The sequence below is a fragment of the Protopterus annectens genome, chromosome 1.part2 (genome assembly GCF_019279795.1).
Source record: "Protopterus annectens isolate FY-2018-M chromosome 1.part2, PAN1.0, whole genome shotgun sequence".
Taxonomy (NCBI): Eukaryota; Metazoa; Chordata; order Ceratodontiformes; family Protopteridae; genus Protopterus; species Protopterus annectens.
The window spans coordinates 862,344,696-862,369,784 of record NC_056727.1 but is presented as its reverse complement, the minus strand read 5'-3'; the positions used below and the strand labels follow the sequence as shown (position 1 = coordinate 862,369,784).

At 41.9% G+C, this 25,089-nt stretch overlaps 1 protein-coding gene across 1 annotated transcript in view; it reads right to left on the bottom strand.

Annotated features, from left to right (window-relative positions):
• The window catches only part of LOC122792418 (trichohyalin-like), a 261,589-nt gene that overhangs the window by 54,038 nt on the left and 182,462 nt on the right, over nucleotides 1–25,089 (bottom strand). The window contains exons 17-18 of the mRNA XM_044060207.1: nucleotides 24,578–24,730; nucleotides 1,768–1,944 (exon numbers count right to left, since the gene is read on the bottom strand). Of these exons, the coding sequence (XP_043916142.1) occupies nucleotides 1,768–1,944; nucleotides 24,578–24,730 (330 nt within the window). The remainder of the gene's footprint in view (nucleotides 1–1,767; nucleotides 1,945–24,577; nucleotides 24,731–25,089) is intronic.

The window sequence follows — 25,089 nt, the reverse complement described above, 5'->3', positions numbered from 1 at the left end:
GGCATCGTGCCACCCGACCTTAGTTCCCAGTGCCCCTGTTGAGTAAAGCCACTGGAGTGATCCCTGGGGTGAATTTTCTATTTCTCATGCACTCATCAAGATTTCTCTTGAAGAGGGCCAGTTAGGTGTTCTGCTTGACATGTATGGGAAGTCTATTCCATAGCATGGGCAGTCTCTGGGTTATGAACCTGTCCCTCCAGCATGTTCTGTTGATTGTGGTAATGAGGTTGAGGTCTCTGGAGTGTGTGGTGTGGAGGGATCGGCATTTCTTTACATATAGCATTTCTAACAGAGCTGGGTCAGACATGGCTTTGTAAGTCAAGCAGAGATTGCCCCTAAGTAGGTGATATAAGGCAGAGAATAGTTGGAGTTTTTTTAGTCTGTCCATATAGGTCAAATGTTTAAGGCCTATGATCCTCTTTGTGAGGTACTTTTGCAGCCTCTCCAATTGTTGCAGGTGTTTAGTGAGGTACATGGCAAATGGGGCATTGTACTCAATGACTGGCCTAATGAGGGAAGAGTAGAGGGAGACAATGATCTCTTTCTTCCTGGATGCAAAACCCTTAGTAATGAGATGTGCCACATAGAAGCACTTTTTGACTACAGTGGCAATGTGGTGGTCATAAGAGAGGTTGCTGTCAACCTGTGTTCCCAGATCTCTTATAATGCCTTCTGTGTTCAGTGGGCTACCATCAACGTGATAATTCATGGGAACCGGGTTTTTCCCAAAGGGGATGACGACACATTTTTTGGCATTGAGCTTAAGGCCATGGTTCTGACATCAGTCATTGGTCTCAGTGAGGCCTCTCTGTAGGATGTCAACATCACTCGGGGAGTTAATAATAGCTCACAACTTGCAATCATCTGTGAACGTTGTCAGTCAGAGTCCCTTCGTGTTGGCCTGGACTTCAGAGAAGTAGATACCAAACAGGAAAGGACCCAGGACGGAACCCTGTGGGACTCTACTCATGACTGGTTAGCAGTCTGACTTGGAGTCAGCTATTTGCACACTGTGGGTTCTACCTGTGAGCCAGTTTGCAGCCCACCTAGTGATACAGGGGTTGATGTCTAGCTTAGTGAGTTTTTCTATGATTCCTAAGTGGGGAATAGTATCAAAGGCCTTGGCCAGATCAAGGTAGGCTGTATGAACCACCTTGCCTTCATCCACAGCTCTGGTGACTGACTCAAAGAACGTGACCAAGTTGAGCAGGCATGATCTACCCTTCACAAAACCAAACTGTGTGGGGTCACGTTTGGAGACAAAAAGTGAAAGTGTTTTTTCACTTACCATTCTGAAATGTCACTGGGCTGAAGCTTGTGGCACCAGCATATGAAAAGTATAAAACTCTCCCAACAACCAACAATGTGACACATCTTACTGCTCAAGTATCACACATGAAAGAAAGCTCTGCAAATTGCTTCACAATGTAATATACAGATTTCTACATGTACATAAATAAGGCCATATTAAAAAAGCATACTGTTTGAAAAAGGACAGAGAAGTCATACATTTGAAGTGCTTGTGGCTACCCCATTTATCATAGGTTAGTACTAGGCTAACTGCTCTTGCAAGCCATTTTTAAGCCTAGTCAATTATCCCTTGTGAGACTCAAACCCTGCATCTTGTGTTTGTAAGGCAAACACTTTAACCATTAGGCCACCCTCACAACCCCTGCTTCAGGGAAAGTACAGAAAACATAGTAACAGCCCTCAGATCTTCATTAATAAAGCATTTGAATACTTATCATAAGAACAAGGTGCCCTTACCTCAGCATGGGTCTTTTTTCTTCTTTTATCCATCAATATCTTGTATCTTTTCTCAGTCTCTAGTGTCCTACTAGTTTCCTCAGGAGCAGGGGAGGGCTTCTTTTCACTAGCTGGGATGCACTCTTTTTCTGATTCATGGCTTTCCTTTTGCTGTACACACTCAACATCCTCTGGCACCTTTTGATAAACAAAAAGTACACGCAATGTGTATACAAATGCAAATCTTGAGGCATGCACAATTAATTTAAAACACTTATGAGAAATAGGTAGCTGATTCCTGTGAATAGTATCATTCCAACCAAAACTGGGATAAAAAGTAAACTGTGTCCTGAATCTTTGTAATTTAGGTAGCATGTGTGATTTGTTACATATACATATATATTTTTGTAAGCTAATAAACCAATTTATTTACTTATTTATTAGCATTTGTTTACCAGGATAGTCTGACCGGGTACATTTAAATGCAGCTTTTTCAGAGGAGCTCAGGGAAGAAGAGCTGCAACTGAGACAATAACAGGTGTATGTAACATGATCAGGAAAGTAAAATTACTCTTTTTAACTATTACAAATAAATTATAAACACAAAGCAGTACCTTAATAACAACATTTATAAAGAAGTAGAGTATTAAATTAGAAAAAGCCATTTATGGCAGTTTCATTCTAGCTGTAAGAGACAAGTGCGAAGTATATTAGGGTGTCCAGGCACTCAGATTCCTGAAATGTATATAAATGATATACACACATAAGAACATATTTAGATATAAGGTGACAGTGGATACCATCTTCAGTTGCTGATTAGGCACAAATCAAGCCAGTTATAAATCTCTTCAGAGATTATGTTGAACAATTAAAGAAATGCAAGAGATACTGAGGGACAAGAAGAATGAGGAATTTCAAATTTACTAAGCTGTTTGATTTAATAAACTGCTCCGTCGCAGACTACTTTAAACTACAACAAAAAGACAAAATAACAATGGTAAATACAGAGTACATGTGGCCAGACCGACACAAACAACAGCCCACAACGTAACATGTTACTGAGAACATAGCTCAGCATTACAACACATTCTGCTAATGACAGAGAGATACTGTTTAGTTTGGAAACATTTAATGAAACGTTAGATTCTCTTTTTTGATGGATAGTTAAAAAAGAATTAAGCTCTGCCATCTTCAAAACATGTTGCTAGTTACAGTGATGTATCTTATCAAAGTGTTTTACAGAATAAGTTGTGAAAGGTTGTACTATGGAAACACAAAAATATTTTCCAATGAGTCTCATGCAGCTGCCTTTTAATATTCATTAAATTGAAAAACTACTGTGTTGGAGTATTAATCTCTAATACTACTCTAACTGTACTGAAAGTAGATTTCTCTTTTTTTTTACAGAATATCCACAGTTTACATTTTAATTACACCAGTTGTTACCTTTTCAAGATTTAGACTTCCATGGGATTGTTGCTGTTAGCACACATCAGAATAATTAATGCATTTAGAGGCTGCAGGACACATCTGAGTAGTTTTGACTAAATGGAACTTTAAGTGTAAGAAGCTTTCCAGACCAACATAAAAATATATAAGATTCTGTATTAAACCACACTGGGACAAATGCCCAAAAATTAGGGGGTTTATATAGGAAACACACCCACTGCCCCTTATACTTCATGCTATATTAAGGTTCTCATTGCTTAGAAAAATTCACCTTGAAAGTCCCCATTACATAGGGAAAGGCAAATATTTCTATGGATATTAAATGCAATCATTTATCATTTTCCTTTTTTTGGCAAGTTCATTAAACTTCACCATTTACAATACTTGTTGCTGAACCCTGTACTGCTCGATCAGTTTCCTCTTGGCTGAAAAAAAACATGCCCATACCACCTTATTGTCTTTCTCAGCTTATTAACAATAATGACATATTTAGTCTTAGTGTCCTTCTTTTATTATGGTTCTCAGCACTGACGTCTGGTATATATCGCAGGCAAGAATGATCCTCTCACAGTACTCGGATCCCTAAAAAACTAGTGTGCACCTGTTTCATCCTGATGAGTTGTACTATATCAGGATGTGTGGGAGGATATAGTCATGTAACTGATATTACATGTTCATATAAGTATCCATTTGTGTACCTGTAATGGTTGAAATACTTCACTAACCAATTCAATGTTTGTGACAAATAGTAGTGGTTCAAAATACACAAGAATAACTGCAAAGCTTACATGCTTCTGTCAGTGAGAGCTGGTAAGTGCTAGTTTAAGGTGGCTAGTAAGTGGCAGAGGAGATTTTACTTGGACTAAAAAGACCATCTAAGCCTGATAGGGATATACAAAAGAAGAACACAGCTTCCTGTTTATACTAAGATCTCTCAGTAAGAACTACAATTTTCAATTTATGAAAAGATTTGGTTATGGTTACGTAATGCAAAAAACCTAAACTTATCAACTTTTTACTGGGCATCACTTAAAAGCAAATACAACAAAAGTTTACAAACTCAACAGTTTAACTAAAAAAAGTCTTGAGTAGATGATGATTGCTTCAGCAAACCCAGACTGTGTTTTTCCTGAGTCACAGACAGATCTCACTATACTATGTATCGTGCAGTCTATATCAGTGATGGCGAACCTATGACACACATGCCAAAGGTGGCACACCGCAACATTTTGGTGACACACCAGCATTCTTCAACACCCAGGTTACCAAAGAAACTGAACAATCAAAAATACAAGAAATGTGTGACCCTGCACTTATTTATTAAAACTCAGCAACAGAAAAGTCAATAATTGATGTTAATCAAATCAAATGCAATGTCTCACTGTTTTTTTTTTCATTTCAATTAAAATTACTATTAAAAGTAGGGTAATTTTTTGGTGCACTATTTTAAGCCAATTTATTAGTGCACATACTGTATTCTCTACTGTAAGTCACTGATTTTTCTTTTACTGTTTAATGCATAGCAGCAGACATAATTGAACTATATATTTTTAAAATAAATGGATATGTAAAGAATTATTTCTCTTTTGTCGGGGGGGGGGGGGTAGTGACATTCCAGCAGAGTCAAATAGGCAGCATTTTTTGACTTTTTGACATGCTGAGCCCAAAAGGTTAGCCATCACTGGTCTATATTGAAACTGGCATGGAGTCTTTACTTGTTCCTTTTGTGACTGGAGACATTAAAGATTTTTAACTACAACTTCAACAGGAACACTGGATGTATTTTACTCCAAATGTGGGAAGCTCTACATTGCCTTATATGCCTGTTTCTTTTTTCCTGTTCAGACCACAGTATTCATAAAAAAAGTCATCAGTTAGAGAACACTGCTGTGCAGGCAATGTTTTGTTGCATGTCATTGTTATACAGATCATACAGCTGACATGAAGGGACAACTACTGTTATGAACTGTGAAGTCCGGCACTAGAGTGCTGTGCAAACCACAGTCTGATTTTGGTTTGCATTCAAAACTACAGTTGGAATATATCTTTTTCTTTGTTTCTATCACACAGATGGAGTATTATGGCTAATGTTACTGGTGAAATATCCACTCTGTATACCTTACAGGCTTATCTAAGGTTACATTTCAGTGATAAAATATGTGGAACCCCACCCCCCTTAGAATTTATATTAGTAATGACTCCCAAAACTATATTCTTCTTGTTGTATTATAGTTTATTTGCATATACTGCAGAACAATATTCAAATACTAAGGGCATAATGAACTTGAAAACACAACTTTTGGCAATGGTGAAGTCCATAACTAAAGGATAATATTAACTTCCAAGTAAAAAGTTGGTACACCATCACTTCAGAGTTACAGTTTTCTGCAGGCATACTATGTAGCAGTAGTAAGCAACTGTCAGGGGCCAACAATTACTGGGGATTCTTGATTTTATATGCAGACCTTACTCAGGCATGGGCAAAGGTTATCGACAACATTACATTCTTGTTGACCGTGGTTGCATAACACCTTACATCTGTATCCCATCCACAGTGTGGGACCAGGTCTTATTGTACCACTCATTGCCAAAAAAAGGCTGATGTCCAGTCTGGTACTTCACAGCAGATCAGAAGCTTACCATCTATGCTCCTTACCCTTACGTTTAAAAAGGACAAGGAACATTAAATTAAAAAAAATGTATCTGCCAATCACATCAAATGACTTCAAATATGGGAGAATTGTTATTAACCACACTGTTCTGTAAACCTCCCTGTAAACAATATTTAACATTAGAGATAGCTGGTATACTAGAGATGTACCTTGCCTTCAATGCCATGTAGCATTCTAACATTTGGTAAAGTAAACACATAAATTAAAAAAACATTGTTCCTCGACTGATAGCCAACAGCTAAAATTGGACAAAGCATTTAAAGACTATGAAGTCCTTGTACAAGATGAATTTTATTTGCCATTCATGTAGCTATTACCATCTGGAACTGCCCAGCTAATCCTTTTTTGGAACTGAAGGCCACGCCATAGAACATATGCCACAATATACTCTTAATGATCTCTTATTTATTTATTTGACATTTATGTTAAACAAATGTCAAATAAATGTCAAATAAATAAACAAATACTGATCTCTTACTTTCCTTATCATTCTTGCATTCAGCTTTGTTCACCAATTAGCCGATTATCTTAAACAAAGCAGCAAACTAAAAAAAAAATGGGCTCAATTGCTGTTTTTACAACAAAAATGTGAAAGTTTGCACAAAGCTGAACAACAGATAGATAATCAATCCAAAAATTCAGCCACAATGTTTTTGGTACAAAGATGAAATCAAAGAAGCATTTCCCTCCTTATCAAAGACTAATAAGCAACTCACATATCTTATGTATTTAAAATTAGACACTTAAGGTGTTTGGTCAGATCACTTCCTTTCATTCATTCCAAAAATGTTCAAGCACCTAAAATCTGCTAAAACTCTGAAACTGTCTCATAACAGAACAAAGAGAACCTACTAGGATGACTATATCCATTTCAAGACTTGAACACCCATTCTCCTTACTTTTTGCAGTAAATTCAATATATAACTTTCTCATGTTACCATAAATACCATCCTTTATAAAGAATCCCATTTCGTTACCTTTCCATAGGAAAGAAAACATAATTTTACTACCCTACGCAATGCTATTTGTCTACCAATCCCAGCTAAGGTCTCATTATTACAAACTGCTCTCACCTTCTCACTCAAAAAATATAAGTAGCAGACTTTTATTATCTACTATGATGTACTGATAAAGTATTTACTTCTGCTTCACAAAATGGCCAACCAGCTCATATTAGGGATGAAAAAATTACAACATTTTCAAAAGAAAACAGAAGGGAATACCTCAAAGAAAATATTTCAGAGCTCTGCTCTTTAATTACATTTGAAAAATCTGTTCAACATACTGACACTAAATGTAAATTCTAATGGCACTGCTCTCATCAGAGAATTTGTTTCTTTAATTGGGTTTACATATACAATACTGTACATCAAGGAACACACTGCACAATCTGTATATTTTGTTTTGAATCTACATTATTGCAGTTTTGCCATCTAGGCCCTGGTCATTGCTAAAAAGAGTCTTTGGATCAGGTTACAAATAAAATAAACATAATTCACAGTGTAAGCAGTATACCTTATTACATTCAGGGATCTGAACATGTGATGTACATTTCCTAGATATCCCACTAAGTCATTTCAGAATAGAGATGCAACTAGGAAAAAAATACCACTACATAATAAAATGGGTAAAACCAGTTATTTAAATGGATTATTTTTACTATCTTGTACAACAACGATACTCACAGCTCAGCCATAGAAGAATCAAGATTCCCCATACCAGCCATGTCATGACTAAATCATTGATGACTACGGATTATTACACTAAAATACAATGGAGTCTTGAAGCTCTGAAACTTTACACAAAATGTGCCGTACAGCTATGGCAAATCTTACACTACTTCAGAGCAAGAAATGCAGCTAGAATTTTAGGTGTATGTTTATGGTACAATTCCACTGAGTCAGCCCCAGGCATTGTTCTTATTTTTCCAACAAACAACGATGCCACTGCGGACCTCCACTGCACAGCAATATAATGAGAAAACAAAATAAAAATGCAGATACGAGGTGGCTAAAAGCAGAAGAATTTAATTTAATAACAGGTTAGCACTTTCACATTAACGATGCTTCCTCAGACCATGTACAATCTCCTCATGACATCCATATATATATATATATATATATATATATATATATATATATATATATATATATATATGCATTAAATTCATCAATTAATCAATAATAAAATCAAGCTCTTGAAGTCAGCTCACATATCTTACCATACAATGAAAATATACATATGTATATAGAAGAACTATAAAAACTATCATGCAGCATCCTAAATTTTTTTTATATTTATAATTGCACATATACATACATATCTGAATAAGAAATAAAAAAATAAAATAAATGAGAAATAAAGAATATATAATTCATTTCAAAGGTCTAGCTTTTAAATGTGATTTAACAGATGCCCTATCATTAAGACCAGGGAATCTATCCACTTGCAATTCCAATATCCACTATAATTCATGTTGTTCTGTCAGATTTTTCAAATCCCCTAGCCGTAGGCTTGATTTTAAACATTCAGTCACTCTGAAACTAAATGTATGTCTATAACTAAACGTAGCTGAGTGCTTAGCAAGTGCACTTCTTTCTATATCGTGATTCCTAATTGCTGCTAGATGTTCTCTAATACGTTCCTTTAACATCCTGTTAGTCATGCCAACGTAAAATGAGCTACAAGAGTTGCAGGTAGCTAAATAAACTATGTTTTTTGTTGCACAGTTAGCTGATACTCTAAATTTATATGCCTTATTGGTTTTAGGATGTATAAACTCATTATTTAATACTAGTACTTCACAAATATTACAACTAGCGCAGATGTTCATCGTGCATACAGCTGCAGTCATTACAGATGGGTTATCCTGCCGTCAGGTGGGTCCTCGGTCGGCCGAATTCCAAAGTCTAGGTCCGGCGTCGGTTGTCGTCACTTCTTCCCTGACGTCAGTGCAGCAGGGGTATAAAAGAAGCAGCTGACGCCATCTTCTTCAGTCTTTCTTGCCGCGCGGTGCAGGAAGCAGAAGCAGTTCTAAAATGCCGGTCGGCCAGCTCCTGAGATTTATGAAAATATTTCAGCCGAAGTCTTCTTGAAAGCTAAGTACCCCGTTGGGGAAACTTTTCTTGCCTCAGACCGATGTCAGACAAAGTTAATAATTGCATTTCATGTGGGAAGCAAATACTGCATAAGGATTTCCACTCTTTCTGTATACCTTGCTTAGGCCCAGACCACGACGTCTCGGCCTGCCGTTTTTGTGCTAGATTCAATAAGCGCACTATTAAGCGCCGGGCGGAGTTCGCCCTTCACTATTTTGGCAAAAAATTTAATTATATTATGTCGTCGGATAATCCGACTCCAGTTTTGAGTAAAAGACGCAAGGATAAGGACCGGCATACGAGGTCCGCACCGACTACTGAGACCACACTAAGGCCTACGCAGCCCCTGAGTACCGAGGACACTACATTACCGGTGTCTTCAATACCCGAGGTCGCAGGCTCCTCGGTCCCCATTCCTACTACAGAGACCGACGCCACTCTTGGCGGGGAAACTCAGAGTTTAGACAGGCCTGCCACTTCTCAAGGTGTCTACAGGCCTTCCTTCTTCTCTATTAAAGCTTTCACTAAATCTAAAGCAGCCATGAAAACCAAAAAACAGGGTCCTCAGACCCCCTCTCAAGGCCCCATGCCTAAAAAACAGATGCTCAAAATGGCTGAGGATTTGATTACTCTTATCAGGGGTTCTCAACCCCCCTCTGACAAAAGGCCCAGATTAGAGGAAGACTATCCTTCCTCAGATCAAGTCTCTATTACCTCAGAACATTCTGAGGACCAGGATTATGCCTATTCTCCTTTCGAAGACTCTGATGCAGAGGAGTCTATTCCCTCGGTCTCCCCCCCTGAGGACTACTCTTTTGGGGAAACCCTACATACATTGAGGGAACACTTTCACTGGGAAGGCCAAGATTACTCAGATTCCAAGAAAAGGCTCAGGGAATTTCTTTTGCTCCCCCAGCATAGGCCCCTGGCTATCCCTCCTGTTTTAGATATATTGGATGATGTCTACACAGAAGCCAGCCTTAATCCAGATGCTTTGCCTCCAGCTCCTGTTAAACCAGACAGGTATTACCGGGTTCCTGATTCTCACCAGTTCCTATACAAAAGCCATACTGCTCACCCAGAAACTATTTCACAGGGTCCCAAGGGAATTAAGGCCTCTACTGCTAAAAACCCACTGCCTTCAGAGAAAGATTCCAGAGCTTTAGAAAGGTGGGGGAAAAAGGTGTACACCTCGGCCACTTTAACCATGAGGGCATTAAACTGTCAGTTCCATATGTTAAAGTATCAACAGTTTTTGTTATCTCAGTTGAAAAGCAAAATGACACAACCAGAACAACCAGATTTAAAAAAGTTGCAGGATTTGTTGCATGGAGCAGAGCAAGTGGGTAAACATACCTTGCAGTGTGGTTTTGATCCTTTAGAGGCCTCATGTAGAGCTGCTGTTACGGGGTCTGTTATACGTAGGCATGCTTGGCTCAAAGAGCTAACCTTACCAGATCATGTGAAAGCTAAATTATTAGATGCACCTCTTCAAAAAGATGTATTGTTTGATGTTAAAGCCGAGGAGGTACTAAAGAAAATGGAGGAAAAGGTGAAATCAATGCAAACAGTGAAAGATTTCCTGCAGGTGCAACCTCCACATTTCAGCAGAAACTGGCCTTCAAAAAATTGGTCCTTTCCAGCCATGGACAGACCTCAAAGGGGCAGATACAGACGCCCAAGGGGTAGAGGGCAACCTCAAGGATCTTTCAGAGCCAGACAGTGGCAAGCACCAACCCCAAGAGGTGGAGAAGATAGATCACAGTCATTTAGAAAACAGACACAATGACTTCCCCCTATACCTGCCAAGCAAAGCTTTAATGGCAACACCTTTGGGCGGAAAACTGGCATTATTCTCAAAAAATTGGCATATTGTTACAAAAGACAAATGGATTCTGGACATCATAGACAGAGGCTACAGGTTCCACTTTCACACCCTTCCAAAAATGTAGAGGCATGCCAAACCTGCCACAAAATCAAAGGGCAGAGGCACAAAAACAAATTTCAGCTCTCATGGACATGAAAGCGATTCAAGAGGTACCTGCAACAGAACAAGGTCAAGGGTTTTATTCCAGACTATTCCTGGTGCCAAGGAAAGACAAAGATTGGAGACCTATCTTAGACCTATCCATCCTAAACACATATCTACAGGTACCAAAATTCAAGATGCTCACATTACAGCAGCTTCTTCCCATGCTGGGCAAGGAGTCTTGGCTGGTAACATTGAACCTCAAGGAGGCATACCTGCATGTCCCTATCAGACAAGATTGCAGAAGATACCTCAGATTTCTTGCAGGTTCAACCCATTATCAATTCTCTGCATTGCCCTTTGGCTGATCTACTGCGCCCAGAGTGTTTACGAAATGCCTGGCATCAGTAATCACCTTCTGCAGACTACAAGGAATACAAATCTACCCATATCTGGACGACTGCCTGATCCAAGTGGACAGCAAGGACATACTACTGCAACACCTGGCGTTTGTAATAAAACTGTTGAACTTCCTGGGATACACAGTCAAGAAAAAGAAATCAAAACTAATACCCTCTCAACGAATAATTTTCCTGGGTGCCAGCTTGAATACATCCACCCAGATGGCCTACCTCACGCCAGACAAACAAGGGCAACTGTCTCAATACTTCAGCAAAATGGCAACTTTCACCAGGCTGACTGCAAGGAAAGTCCTGCAGGCTCTGGGATTCATGGCATCTTGCATCCTACTAATCCCATGTGCAAAGCTGCATATGAGGAAACTTCAATGGTACCTAAAAAACTTATGGTCTCAACACAGCCACAGCTTGGAAACAATTATACCACTCATTCCATGCCTTCAAAAGGAATTTCTGTGGTGGGCTCAAGCATGCCAAAGAAACACAGGTCTCCCTTTCTGTGTACCTCAAGCAACTCAAATCATCACAACAGACGCCTCAGACTATGCCTGGGGAGCACACATGACAGATCAGTGCATTCAGGGAAAATGGTCCCAAAAAGAGAAGCACCTACACATCAACCTAAAGAAATGCTAGCCGTGCAAAATGCTATTATGACCTTCAAAGACCTACTGCTTCCAGGCCAGCTATTGATAAGGACAGACAACACCACAGTGATGTGGTACAGAAATAAACAGGGGGAAACTCATTCATACCCCCTGTGCAGGCAAGCCATAACCCTATAGAGCACAGCACTGGAATTGCAAATTCAACTACAGGCACAATTCCTGGTGAAAAAACCTTTTTGGAACAAAATATTGTCCGATTGAATCGCAATTGTTCCTAAGGGAAGAAAGTCGAAGTGCTAGCAACGCTAGGAGCACTGCTCTCATCTCTAGAACATTGATATGCAGTAAGGTCTCTGAATCGCTCCACGTGCCTTGGACTGTCCGGCCCGCAAAGTGCCCCCACCCGAGGCGGGAGGCGTCCGTGGTCACCGTGGCGAGAGGGGAGAAGCACAAAATGGGCGACCCTGTGGAGATCCGGGAGTGGAGCCACCACAAGAGGGACCGCTTGCAAGCCTTGCTGATCGCTATGGGATGATGCATGGGAGAGCAAGGTATGACCACTGTACTAAGAGCGCCCACTGTAGAATGCATATTGAGCCTGGCAAGAGGAAGAAGTGCTATCGACGAAGCCATGGACCCTAGAGCCCTCAGGACCAACTCCGCTGGAACAGAACATGAATGGAGAATGGCCCGCACCTGGAGCTGCAGATTTAGAACTCTGTCCGCAGTGAGGAAGGCTCGTAAACTCCTTGTGTCTAGTCTGGCCCCTATGAAATCTAAGAGCTGAGTGGGTGCCAGGTTGGACTTGTTTGTATTTATTGTGATGCCCAGAAATGGAGCAAGATGGAGAAAGGAGTCTACGCCGAGAGAAGTAGATGCCTTGTTGGGGCGGTAAGGAGCCAGTCGTCCAGGTAGGAAAGACCTGCACCCCTGAAGCCTCAGGTGGGCCGCTACCACTGCTAGTACTTTGGTAAACACCCTGGGGGCTGTGGTGAGACCAAAGGGAAGGACCCGCAACTGGTAGTGACTGGCTCCCAGCCGGAAGCGGAGAAACCTCCTGGAGCGCCTGTCCATTTGCATGTGCTAGTACGTCCTTGTGATCTATCGAGCACATCCAGTGGCCTTCTCCCAGAAGGGGAGAATAGATTGTAGAGTGACCATTCGGAATTTTTCTTTGGGAACTGCCAGGTTCAAGAGAGAGAGGTCTAGGATTGGTCTTAGTTCCCCCGTCTTTTTTGGCACTAAAAAGAACCTGGAGTAGAACCCTGATCCGATCTGGTCTGGGGGAACGGGCTGGATGGCTCTTTTCTCTAGCAGATGGCCAATTTCTGCCAAAGCGGCCTCCCTTTGACCGGGTGGTACGTCTGGGAGGGACTTCAACTTTGGAAGGTGAAGGAAAGGAATGCGATATCCCCTGGATATGATTTGGAGAACCCAGCGGTCCGATGTTATGGACTCCCATGCCGCTAGGTGGCCGAACGCCCCGACTGCCTCCAGAGTAGAGCAGTCGGGCAACCCTCAGAGTTGCTGCGGCCGCTCAGAGAAAGGTTCCCTGGACCAAGTTTCTGGGAGCCCCTCTGCCTCTAGGGCGTAGGCCCTCCCTGTCCTCCTCTGCCACGGAAGGACTGGTTATCCGGAGCAGGCTGGGACTGGTGCGAGTTGCGGAACCACATCTTCTTCTGACCCTTTTGGTTCCTAGAATAGGGCCTCTGGGGTGCAGAGAAGCGGATTCCGACGGCAGACAGCGTCTTCCCGTCCTTCTCGCTCTGGGTCAACGTCTCGCCGACGGTCTTGCCCAACAGAGCAGAACCGTCTAGGGGGGCCTTCGCAAACGACGCCTTGAACGGCTCAGAAAAGAGTGGCGGAGCCAGGCCTGACGCCTAGTGACCAGTCCTGTCCTCAGCTCTAGCGGCGCCCGTAGCATGGGAGAGTAGCCGCATAGAAGTATTTGTGACTGACCTAAGAGTGGCCATTTTGGTGGAGTGCAGAGCTCTGTCCTCCTCCGAAATGGACTCAGGGGGGGATGCAGCGTACTCTTTAATAAGGTCTCGCTGCATCCGAATAACATGTGCCAAATAGTTCAGCGCCTTACCGAGAAGGTCGCCGAACTGAACATCCGCTTCCCCAAGCGGTCCATCATCCGAGACTCCTTGCTCGGTGGGTGGACTGAGGGACTCTCCTGAGCCAGTTCCCTCTTGTGGCCGCCATCAACATGGCATCTACAGGAGGCCCCTTACTCCAATGGGTCCTGTCAGAAGGCGGGCTAAGGATTTTATCAGGTCTTTTGGGAATTGGCTCCACGGTGTCCGGTTCCTTCCACGCCCTGGTGGTAATAAGGTCCACCAGGGGGTCGGCAGGGGACACCCAAGAGGTAGACGGGCCCGCTTGAATGCCTCCAAGAACACGGACTCGTCCGAGGAAGACTTGGGGCAGACCACCCCTGATACGGAGTATTTCCATGATGTCTCGAAGGAGACATCCTCGGGTGACCGTGGGGAGCCTTCCCCTTCCTCCAAGTCCGTGTCTTCAGTGAGAGACTCAGGGGAGTCAATGTGCCTCCTTAGACGTATGCTTGAGGAGCCTCCTCTGGGGGCTGTCAGAGGAGTCCTCGCAGCAGCAATTTGCTCCATGGGAGCAACTTGGGGCACAGAAACGGGCTGTCCCAGGGGCCGGATGGTGGAAGCCTGGCCCAGTGCAGAGGGAGCGGGACGGAGCCGAAGCAAGTGCCGGGGTCCGGAGACCCTCAACAGAGCCCTCTCCACTACATCAAAAGCCGAAGGAGCCGACCTCGACCAAAGGATCCGACAATCGGCTCCCCTCGGATCCGAAGAGTGGATCGGAGCCGGCGCCGGCACTCGGATCCGGGACAGTGCGCTCCGACACAGACGGCGCGAAGGAGCACTGATCCCCGGATCCGGCTCGGATCCAGGCTCCGAGATCGGGTCCGACGCACTCGAGGGCATGGTCGGATCCGGTACCAAGTACTATCGGCCCGACCTCCCCGCCCGAAGCTGCTCGGCTCAGTTGCTCGAACCCGGAAGCGGGTCAAGAAGGAGCAATAGGCTTAAAAGGGTGTTGAGCTCCCCGAGGGGGAGGCAAGACACTCCCATCTGCATCTGGGCCTGGATGAACCTTCGCATCATCCGGTCCAGATCAGCATCCGAAGGCTATGGGTAGATCTCGACGAGGCTACCGAGGTAGGCCTGGAATGCCTCCTCGATAGCCTCGACGGAGATCGGGTCTCCTCCTCCTCAGGACCCGTGAGAAGCACACAGGTGACCGGAGCCGAGAAGGAGGAGACCGCACCAACAAGGAAGCCGGGGAGAAGCCGCTTGGCTGGCGGGGCCAAACAGAGGTCTCGCCCGCCGTGGTGCTTCTCCTCCGTCCTTTTAGATGCATCCCTCTCCTGTCCTGAAGCGGGAGTTTGAGTCCCAGGAGCAGGAGGGGGTGCTACAGGGGAACAGCTGCAGCCAAGGAGTCCCAAGGAGCAGGGTCGGAGCCGAGTCCGGCGGTAAAAGACCCGCCAAGACCAGCTTGGACCTCCGCTCCCTCAGTGCCCTGGGGTTGAACCCTGCACAAATGGAACAACCAGATGTGAGGTGTTCAACCCCAAGACACTTAACACACCGAGTGTGGCCATCAGCCGGTGAGAGCTTATGGCCACACTCTGAGCATTTAGAGAATATTGACTTAGGCTGTTCAGCCATAGTCACTAAAGCTAACCAAAAGTTACAGTAAGGTAACTTAAAACAATAAAACAATAAAGAAGCACACAGGCCTCACACACACTCTACGTACCAGCGAGGGGAGGGAATAAAATTTACTACTGAAAATTAAATTAAACTAAAAACAGTCAATAATAATAGGAAACCTACAACTTTCACACAAAAAAGGTTAAAGAAAGCAAAAATATTCTATTCTTGAACAAGAAAAATCCACTTAGCTGAGAGCTATGAAAACCACATCCAGTTACCAGCGCGGCAAACAAGATCTGAGGTCATGAGGGTAGAGCAGGGCATTATGGGTGAGGGGAGGAGCTGAGAGCTTGGATCCATAGCTGGAAAACTATGCCGGTTCGGATCCGATATCGGATCCATAACCCACAGGTTGCAGACAAATGAATATCCTACTTCAGATCACTACATTACCGGTGCCTTCAATACCCGAGGTCGCAGGCTCCTCGGTACCCATTCCTACTACAGAGACCGACGCCACTCTTGGCGGGGAAACTCAGAGTTTAGACAGGCCTGCCACTTCTCAAGGTGTCTTCAGGCCTTCCTCCTCCTCTATTAAAGCTTTCACTAAATCTAAAGCAGCCATGAAAACCAAAAAACAGGGTCCTCAGACCCCCTCTCAAGGCCCCATGCCTAAAAAACAGATGCTCAAAATGGCTGAGGATTTGATTACTCTTATCAGGGGTTCTCAACCCCCCTCTGACAAAAGGCCCAGATTAGAGGAAGACTACCCTTCCTCAGATCAAGCCTCTATTACCTCAGAACATTCTGAGGACCAGGATTATGCCTATTCTCCTTTCGAAGACTCTGATGCAGAGGAGTCTATTCCCTCGGTCTCCCCCCCTGAGGACTACTCTTTTGGGGAAACCCTACATACATTGAGGGAACACTTTCACTGGGAAGGCCAAGATTACTCAGATTCCAAGAAAAGGCTCAGGGAATTTCTTTTGCTCCCCCAGCATAGGCCCCTGGCTATCCCTCCTGTTTTAGATATATTGGATGATGTCTACACAGAAGCCAGCCTTAATCCAGATGCTTTGCCTCCAGCTCCTGTTAAACCAGACAAGTATTACCGGGTTCCTGATTCTCACCAGTTCCTATACAAAAGCCATACTGCTGACCCAGAAACTATTTCACAGGGTCCCAAGGGAATTAAGGCCTCTACTGCTAAAAACCCATTGCCTTCAGAGAAAGATTCCAGAGCTTTAGAAAGGTGGGGGAAAAAGGTGTACACCTCGGCCACTTTAACCATGAGGGCATTAAACTGTCAGTTCCATATGTTAAAGTATCAACAGTTTTTGTTATCTCAGTTGAAAAGCAAAATGACACAACCAGAACAACCAGACTTAAAAAAGTTGCAGGATTTGTTGCATGGAACAGAGCAAGTGGGTAAACATACCTTGCAGTGTGGTTTTGATCCTTTAGAGGCCTCATGTAGAGCTGCTGTTATGGGGTCTGTTATACGTAGGCATGCTTGGCTCAAAGAGCTAACCTTACCAGATCATGTGAAAGCTAAATTATTAGATGCACCTCTTCAAAAAGATGTATTGTTTGATGTTAAAGCCGAGGAGGTACTAAAGAAAATGGAGGAAAAGGCGAAATCAATGCAAACAGTGAAAGATTTCCTGCAGGTGCAACCTCCACATTTCAGCAGAAACTGGCCTTCAAAAAATTGGTCCTTTCCAGCCACGGACAGACCTCAAAGGGGCAGATACAGACGCCCAAGGGGTAGAGGGCAACCTCAAGGATCTTTCAGAGCCAGACAGTGGCAAGCACCAACCCTAAGAGGTGGAGAAGATAGATCACAGTCATTTAGAAAACAGACACAATGACTTCCCCCTATACCTGCCAAGCAAAGCTTTAATGGCAGCACCTTTGGGCGGAAAACTGGCATTATTCTCAAAAAATTGACATATTGTTACAAAAGACAAATGGATTCTGGACATCATAGACAGAGGCTACAGGTTCCACTTTCACACCCTTCCAAAAATGTAGAGGCATGCCAAACCTGCCAAAAAATCAAAGGGCAGAGGCACAAAAACAAATTTCAGCTCTCATGGACATGAAAGCGATTCAAGAGGTACCTGCAACAGAACAAGGTCAAGGGTTTTATTCCAGACTATTCCTGGTGCCAAGGAAAGACAAAGATTGGAGACCTATCTTAGACCTATCCATCCTAAACACATATCTACAGGTACCAAAATTCAAGATGCTCACATTACAGCAGCTTCTTCCCATGCTGGGCAAGGAGTCTTGGCTGGTAACATTGGACCTCAAGGAGGCATACCTGCATGTCCCTATCAGACAAGATTGCAGAAGATACCTCAGATTTCTTGCAGGTTCAGCCAATTATCAATTCTCTGCATTGCCCTTTGGCTGATCTACTGCGCCCAGAGTGTTTACGAAATGCCTGGCATCAGTAATCGCCTTCTGCAGACTACAAGGAATACAAATCTACCCATATCTGGATGACTGCCTGATCCAAGTGGACAGCAAGGACATACTACTGCAACACCTGGCGTTTGTAATAAAACTGTTGAACTTCCTGGGATACACAGTCAACAAAAAGAAATCAAAACTAATACCCTCTCAACGAATAATTTTCCTGGGTGCCAGCTTGAATACATCCACCCAGATGGCCTACCTCACGCCAGACAAACAAGGGCAACTGTCTCAATACTTCAGCAAAATGGCAACTTTCACCAGGCTGACTGCAAGGAAAGTCCTGCAGGCTCTGGGATTCATAGCATCTTGCATCCTACTAATCCCATGTGCAAAGCTGCATATGAGGAAACTTCAATGGTACCTAAAAAACTTATGGTCTCAACACAGCCACAGCTTGGAAACAATTATACCACTCATTCCATGCCTTCAAAAGGAATTTCTGTGGTGGGCTCAAGCATGCCAAAGAAACACAGGTCTCCCTTTCTGTGCACCTCAAGCAACTCAAATCATCACAACAGACGCCTCAGACTACGCCTGGGGAGCACACATGACAGATCAGTGCATTCAGGGAAAATGGTCCCAAAAAGAGAAGCACCTACACATCAACCAAAAGAAATGCTAGCCGTGCAAAATGCTATTATGACCTTCAAAGACCTACTGCATCCAGGCCAGCTATTGATAAGGACAGACAACACCACAGTGATGTGGTACAGAAATAAACAGGGGGAAACTCATTCATACCCCCTGTGCAGGCAAGCCATAACCCTATAGAGCACAGCACTGGAATTGCAAATTCAACTACAGGCACAATTCCTGCCAGGGAAGGAAAACACACTGGCAGACAACCTAAGCAGAAATATGACAGATCCACACGAATGGAAGTTGCATCCTCAAGTTTTCACAAAGATAACTCAGGCATGGGGACAGCCAGACATAGATCTCTTTGCTACCCACAGAAATTACCAATTGAAAACATTTTGTTCAAGGACCTATCATCCACAGGCCTGGAAAGTGGACGCACTTTCATTCAATTGGACAACGTTGACAGTCTATGCCTACCCGCCTCTTCCTCTGCTGCCCCAAGTTCTATTAAAAGCCAGAGCAGAGAGGCCAAAAATTATTCTTATTGCTCCAGACTGGCCAAGGCAACACTGGTATCCGCTCCTGAAGAGCCTGACACATTCCCCACCATAGATCCTACCTCTAGTCCCTCTTCTGTTGTCCCAGCACAACTACAAAACCCTTCACAGCCAGCTCAAAACCCTAAATCTAGCTGCATGGAGAATTCCTTGATTTCCCAACATACCCTCCTCTCCAAGGAGGTGCAGGATGTCATCTTGGAGGCCAGAAGACCTTCTACTAGAAAAGCCTACTCCGCCAAATGGAAACGATTTTGTGCCTGGAATCAAGAAAAGGGCCTGAGTCCTTGGGTAATAAATTTACCTCAAATTTTACAGTACCTAGCTGAGATGTTACACAGTGGACTTTCCTTCTCCTCCATCAAAATCCACGCTTCAGCCATTTCTGCACAATACAACACAGATCCTCCTTTATTCTCTCATCCTCTCTTAAGGCAGTTCCTCAGAGGGGCAAATAATATAAAACCCCCAAGGAAACCACCAGTCCCTGCTTGGTACCTCAACTTTGTATTGGAAAAGCTGACCCACTGCATACGTTTTTGTTACTCATTTCAAGGAAAAACTGTGCCTACATGCATCAGATCCCACTCCACCAGGGCCACAGCTACCTCTGCAGCTTTCCTCAGGGGGGTTCCTACCAAGGACATTTTGGAAGCAGCCACTTGGAGTTCAGTGCACACTTTCTCCAAGCACTATCACCTTCCACTATACTCTAAATCTAGAGTGGGTTTTGCCACAGCAGTCTTGCAGGGCATCTTCACTCCTCCTAGTTCCACTTAGTACCTACCACCCTTACTTAGCTTTGGGATTCTTCCCATCTGTAATGACTGCAGCTGTATGCACGATGAACATAGTACAGTTTTGTACCTACCATAAATGTAGATGTTCGAGTGCTCATACAGCTGCAGTCCAGGTTAACCCCCCTCCGTCCCCTCTTAGGACAGGCCTTATGACAAACACCTTCTCATACAACCTATTTGGGGTTTTCTTTTATTGTGTATTTGCTTGCAACTAATGTTTTTGATTATTCTATATTGCATGATTACATAAATTTATGTTTTGCCTCCTTCTGGGGGCACCTGACATCTGGGGCAAGAAAAACTGAAGAAGATGGCGTCGGCTGCATCTTTTATACCCCTGCCGCACTGACGTCAGGGAAGAAGCGACGACAACCGACGCTGGACCTAGACTTTGGAATTCGGCCGACCGAGGACCCGCCTGACGGCAGGATAACCCATCTGTAATGAGTGCAGCTGTATGAGCACTCTAACATCTACATTTATGGTAGGTACAAAACTGTACTTTCTGCAGCCCTTTTATTTCCATCTCATTGGACTTGTTGGCATGACATAACAGTCTTTTCAAGTTCTTTTTATTCCTATAACTAAATTGTGGTTTATTCTTAAATACTTGATTTATCTCTGTGTCAGTTTGCAATATAAACCAATTTTTATTAATAATCCATCTCACACAATCCACATTGCTAGAATATTCCAATATTAACTTTACTTCATTACTATCTTGTTTTACTCTAGATGTATTCTCCCGATTTAATACTGGACCATACATATAAGGTTGTGCTCTATCTTCCCTTAGTGCTTATAAGTTCATAGGTTGGTACTAGGCTATCAGCCCTAGGGCCTATACAAGCCTAGCCATAACAATTCCCTGGCTATTTCTTCCCACACTATTTACTTCCCTGGACCCCTGTCTAGCAGGGCGACTGACATGATCCCCAGGGTGAATTTCCTTTCTCCCATCCAATCGTCAAGGTTCCTTTTGAAGACGGCCAAAGACGCACTCTGCTTGACATGTATGGGCAATCTATTCCAGAGTCTGTGGAGTCTCTGGGTCAGGAACCTATCCCTCCAGCATGTTTTGTTTATTGTGATGACAAGGTTTAGATCCCTGGAGCGTATGGCTCTGAGGGACTGGGATTTCTTTAAGTGTAGCATGTCCAACAGCTCTGGGTTTGACATGGCCTCTGAGTAGACGATATGCGACAGAGTATAGCTGGAGTTTTTTAACTTGTACTTCTTGTATCCCTTTGTATATCTCCTTATTACTATATCAACATTCTATTAATTCCTCACCAAATTCATTGATATCTTCTTTAAATTTAGCTTCGTCATGATCTAATCTTGAAATTCGCATACCTTGTCCCTTGATAATGTTTTTATACATATGAGCAGGATGCATACTATTTATATATAGTATGTTGTTTTCACAACATAATTTCCTATGTAATTCTATAGAAAAATAACCACTCACATTCTCCTTTATGGTTATATCAAGAAATTCTATCTGTGTACTTGAAATTACATTCGTGAAACTCATAAAATCAGTTGTACTATTAATACATGGCAGGAACTGATGTAAAAACTCTTTGAGTTCCCCATCAAGTCATCCACAAATCTTTTATATAGAAAAATATGTTCAGAATACTCTCTATTGTTCAATACAAATTTCTCTTCCCAGTATGCCAAAACTATATTGGTGTAGCTATTGGCACATGGGCTGCCCATAGCTACGCCAAGTAGTTGCAAATAATAACTGTCCTTAAACAAAACACATTATTAGCTAGTACTGTTTCTAACAACATACATATAAAGTCAATTTCGTCCTGTCCATACATATGACTTTGAGCTAAATAGCTGTTTACAGCTTCTGTATCACAGAAATGTGGTATCACTATAAATAAGGAATTCACATTAAGAGCCACAAGCTAATTCCCTATCAGTTCTTCATTATTGCCTGCCACTGCTGTATGTAAATCATAAATAAACTGTTTAGTGTCACATATTACATTTACAGACTTCATTAGCACTGGCCTTAAATTTGTCTCAACATAAATCAACATTGGTTGAGTTACCCACCCTTAGCCTGCAACTATCGGCCTTAAAGGTGACTGAAAAATATTCTTATGTACTTTAGGTTGTCCTTGGATTATTGGTATCGAAGGATGCATCACCACAAAATAATCAATTATTTTTATTTTTTATTTCTTATTCACATATTTATTCAATGTATATATATATATATATATATATATATATATATATATATATATATATATATATATATATATATGTGCAATTATATACAAACATTTTAGGATGCTGCATGACAGTTTTTATACTTCTGTATACATATGTATATATTCATTTTATAGTAAGAGATGTGAGCTGACTTTAAGAGCTTGATTATATTATTGATTAATTGATGAATTTAATATATATATATATATATATATATATATATATATATATATATATATATATCTATTGTTGTATCTTTTGGCTTTTCCCGGTTAGGGGTCGCCACAGCGGAATTCCGGTACGCTAATGATTGGCAGTAGATTTTTACGTACCGACTTGCCAGGCCTGACGCACAACCTTCAACGAAGGTATGCCCATTCGTGCATGTCTCCACACAGAAGACACTTTAGCTGAGATTCAAACGGGACAATGTCTTACTGTGAGGCGACAACGCTACTGCAGCACCACCACCGCAGTCTATATATAGATATATATATATATATATATATATATATATATATATATATATAGATGAAATGAGGAGATTGTACATGGCCTGAGGAAGCATCGTTGATGTGAAAGCGCTAACCTGTTATTCAATTAAATTCTTCTGCTTTTAGCGACCTCATATCTGCATTTTTATGTTATTGTTATTTTTAACTACTGGTCATACACTAACATCATTTGCCTACACCCTGTGACAACACTACATGTACAGCATGAAAATCTCCCCTAAACCCATATTCTACCATGCTTAATTGCCTAAATCATTCACACCTGCCAGCAGTCAGTTTCAGATGCCTAACTGATGGCAGGCTAGAGAGTAAAGTGCCTGGAGGTCACCTGCATTTTAAACTTACTATTTCAGTTAACATATTTCACACACTAAACTGCTTAAATCTGTCACTTACAGCCATGAATTTGGTACTTTCATTAAGTTACCCTGAAATAATACCACTGCTGCTTGCTTTTCATGTGCTTTAGGGTTTTAATGAGACAAGTCAGCCTACTCAACTAACACTTCAGATGCGAAATGGTACGTGCAACATTTGGTGTTCTAGGTATGAATGTGTTAAGTAGTATACAGGAAAGAAAGTTGTGCAAATATCATCTTGGTATAATACATACCTTCAAATGAGACCAAGTGAAAACTTTAGTAAAACAATCTGTCACCCATGGAAAGAATATTTTGTCTTACTTTAGGCAAACAGCCGAAAGCACATTGTGGACCCTACTAACAAGGCATTTGTTAATAAAACGTGTTTTTCTATAAGTACAAGCTGACACCTATCTAAGCAGGAAATGGTTCTCTTTGTTCACTCTCCATCGCCTGCTCTTCCCATCCCTTTTGCTTCTTTCCAGTTTCTTTGGGAGCAAAAGACAAAGACTTTCCAATAGTCTGGGTTTCTACTTTCAAAAATTCATGAACATTGTAATCTGTGACAGATTTAGTAAACTCATCCACCTTAATGCAAAACAAAACAAATGTGGTGGGAGCAAATGTCACTTAACACACAATTTATGTCAAATACAACAGAAAAAAACAGGTTTTAGATTTTTGTAGCCTAACATTCCTACCTAGATTATATGCCACAAGCAAGTAAAAATGCTGCCACGCCCTTGCAAATTAGGCAGCACATATCCCTTAGGATACTCATTTGAAGGATTAGACAAATAAAAAAAATACAGTTTATTCATGTGTTGCCCAAGTAAGTAAGAAAGTAAACTGGCCAACTCAGTTAAATGCAGTGAAGTTGTGAATCTCTGAAATACTGGAGAAAACTCATGCAGCTAAGCAAAATCCTACAGTATCCTTCAGCTATAAAATACCCATAATGAAATAAAGCAAGTTTTTAAATAATAAAAATTACTGCACCATTGCAATAAAGTAGCAGTCTTGTGGAAATGTTTACTACTTTCGACATGCTAATGTCACTGCACCTTCTGAAATACCAAATGAAAAATATGAAAATCTAAAAATGAACCACACCCTAACATGACTTACTTTATAAGTTACACACAAAAGAAATCCCTGCAGTTTCTTGATGTAATATACAGACTACATCATCAACACAAACAAATTCAAATGAAAAACAGATATTAAATTTAAAGCATCCTTGTTTTTCAGCAAACTGGTAAAATAAAAAAAAAGTTCTACGACAGATAAAATGCTAAAAGAACAGCAGATAATTTGTACTATAATAAAACGAACGTGATTAAAAAAAATGCCTCCATTGTACTAGTACAAACTGCAGCTTACCTGACTACGAATCACTTCTGGGATTTCCTCAACCTCATGTTTCTCTTCAGTTTCTTCAGAAACATGGGAGGGAGACTTTCTTTCAGCTTGGATTCTTCTCTTTGCAAGTTTATCTTCAAGACTTCTCTTTGCAGATTTAACAATCTTCTCCATCTTAAAAAAGCAAAGTATACATAAATATGAATAGAGATTCAACAAAACTGATGAGGAGGAGCAATTTACTTAATATACAACTTATCATAAATAAGACAATAGATTTCTGTGCCCTAATATGCCAACATACAGCACAATCAAAAAGCAAGTAAAGCATCTCTTGAGACTTTGCAAATTCAGCCACAAGATTGCCTCTAGATATTTATCTGCAGAATTAACAAAATAAAATCAATAAACAATTTCATTTGTCTGTTTATTTTCTCATTGACCATGTAATTGAACTGGGCATTTGTAGACACTCTTAATCCACAACCCAGGCCAGAAAAGCAGGTGTAAATGCACAGTATATGTCGGCAGTT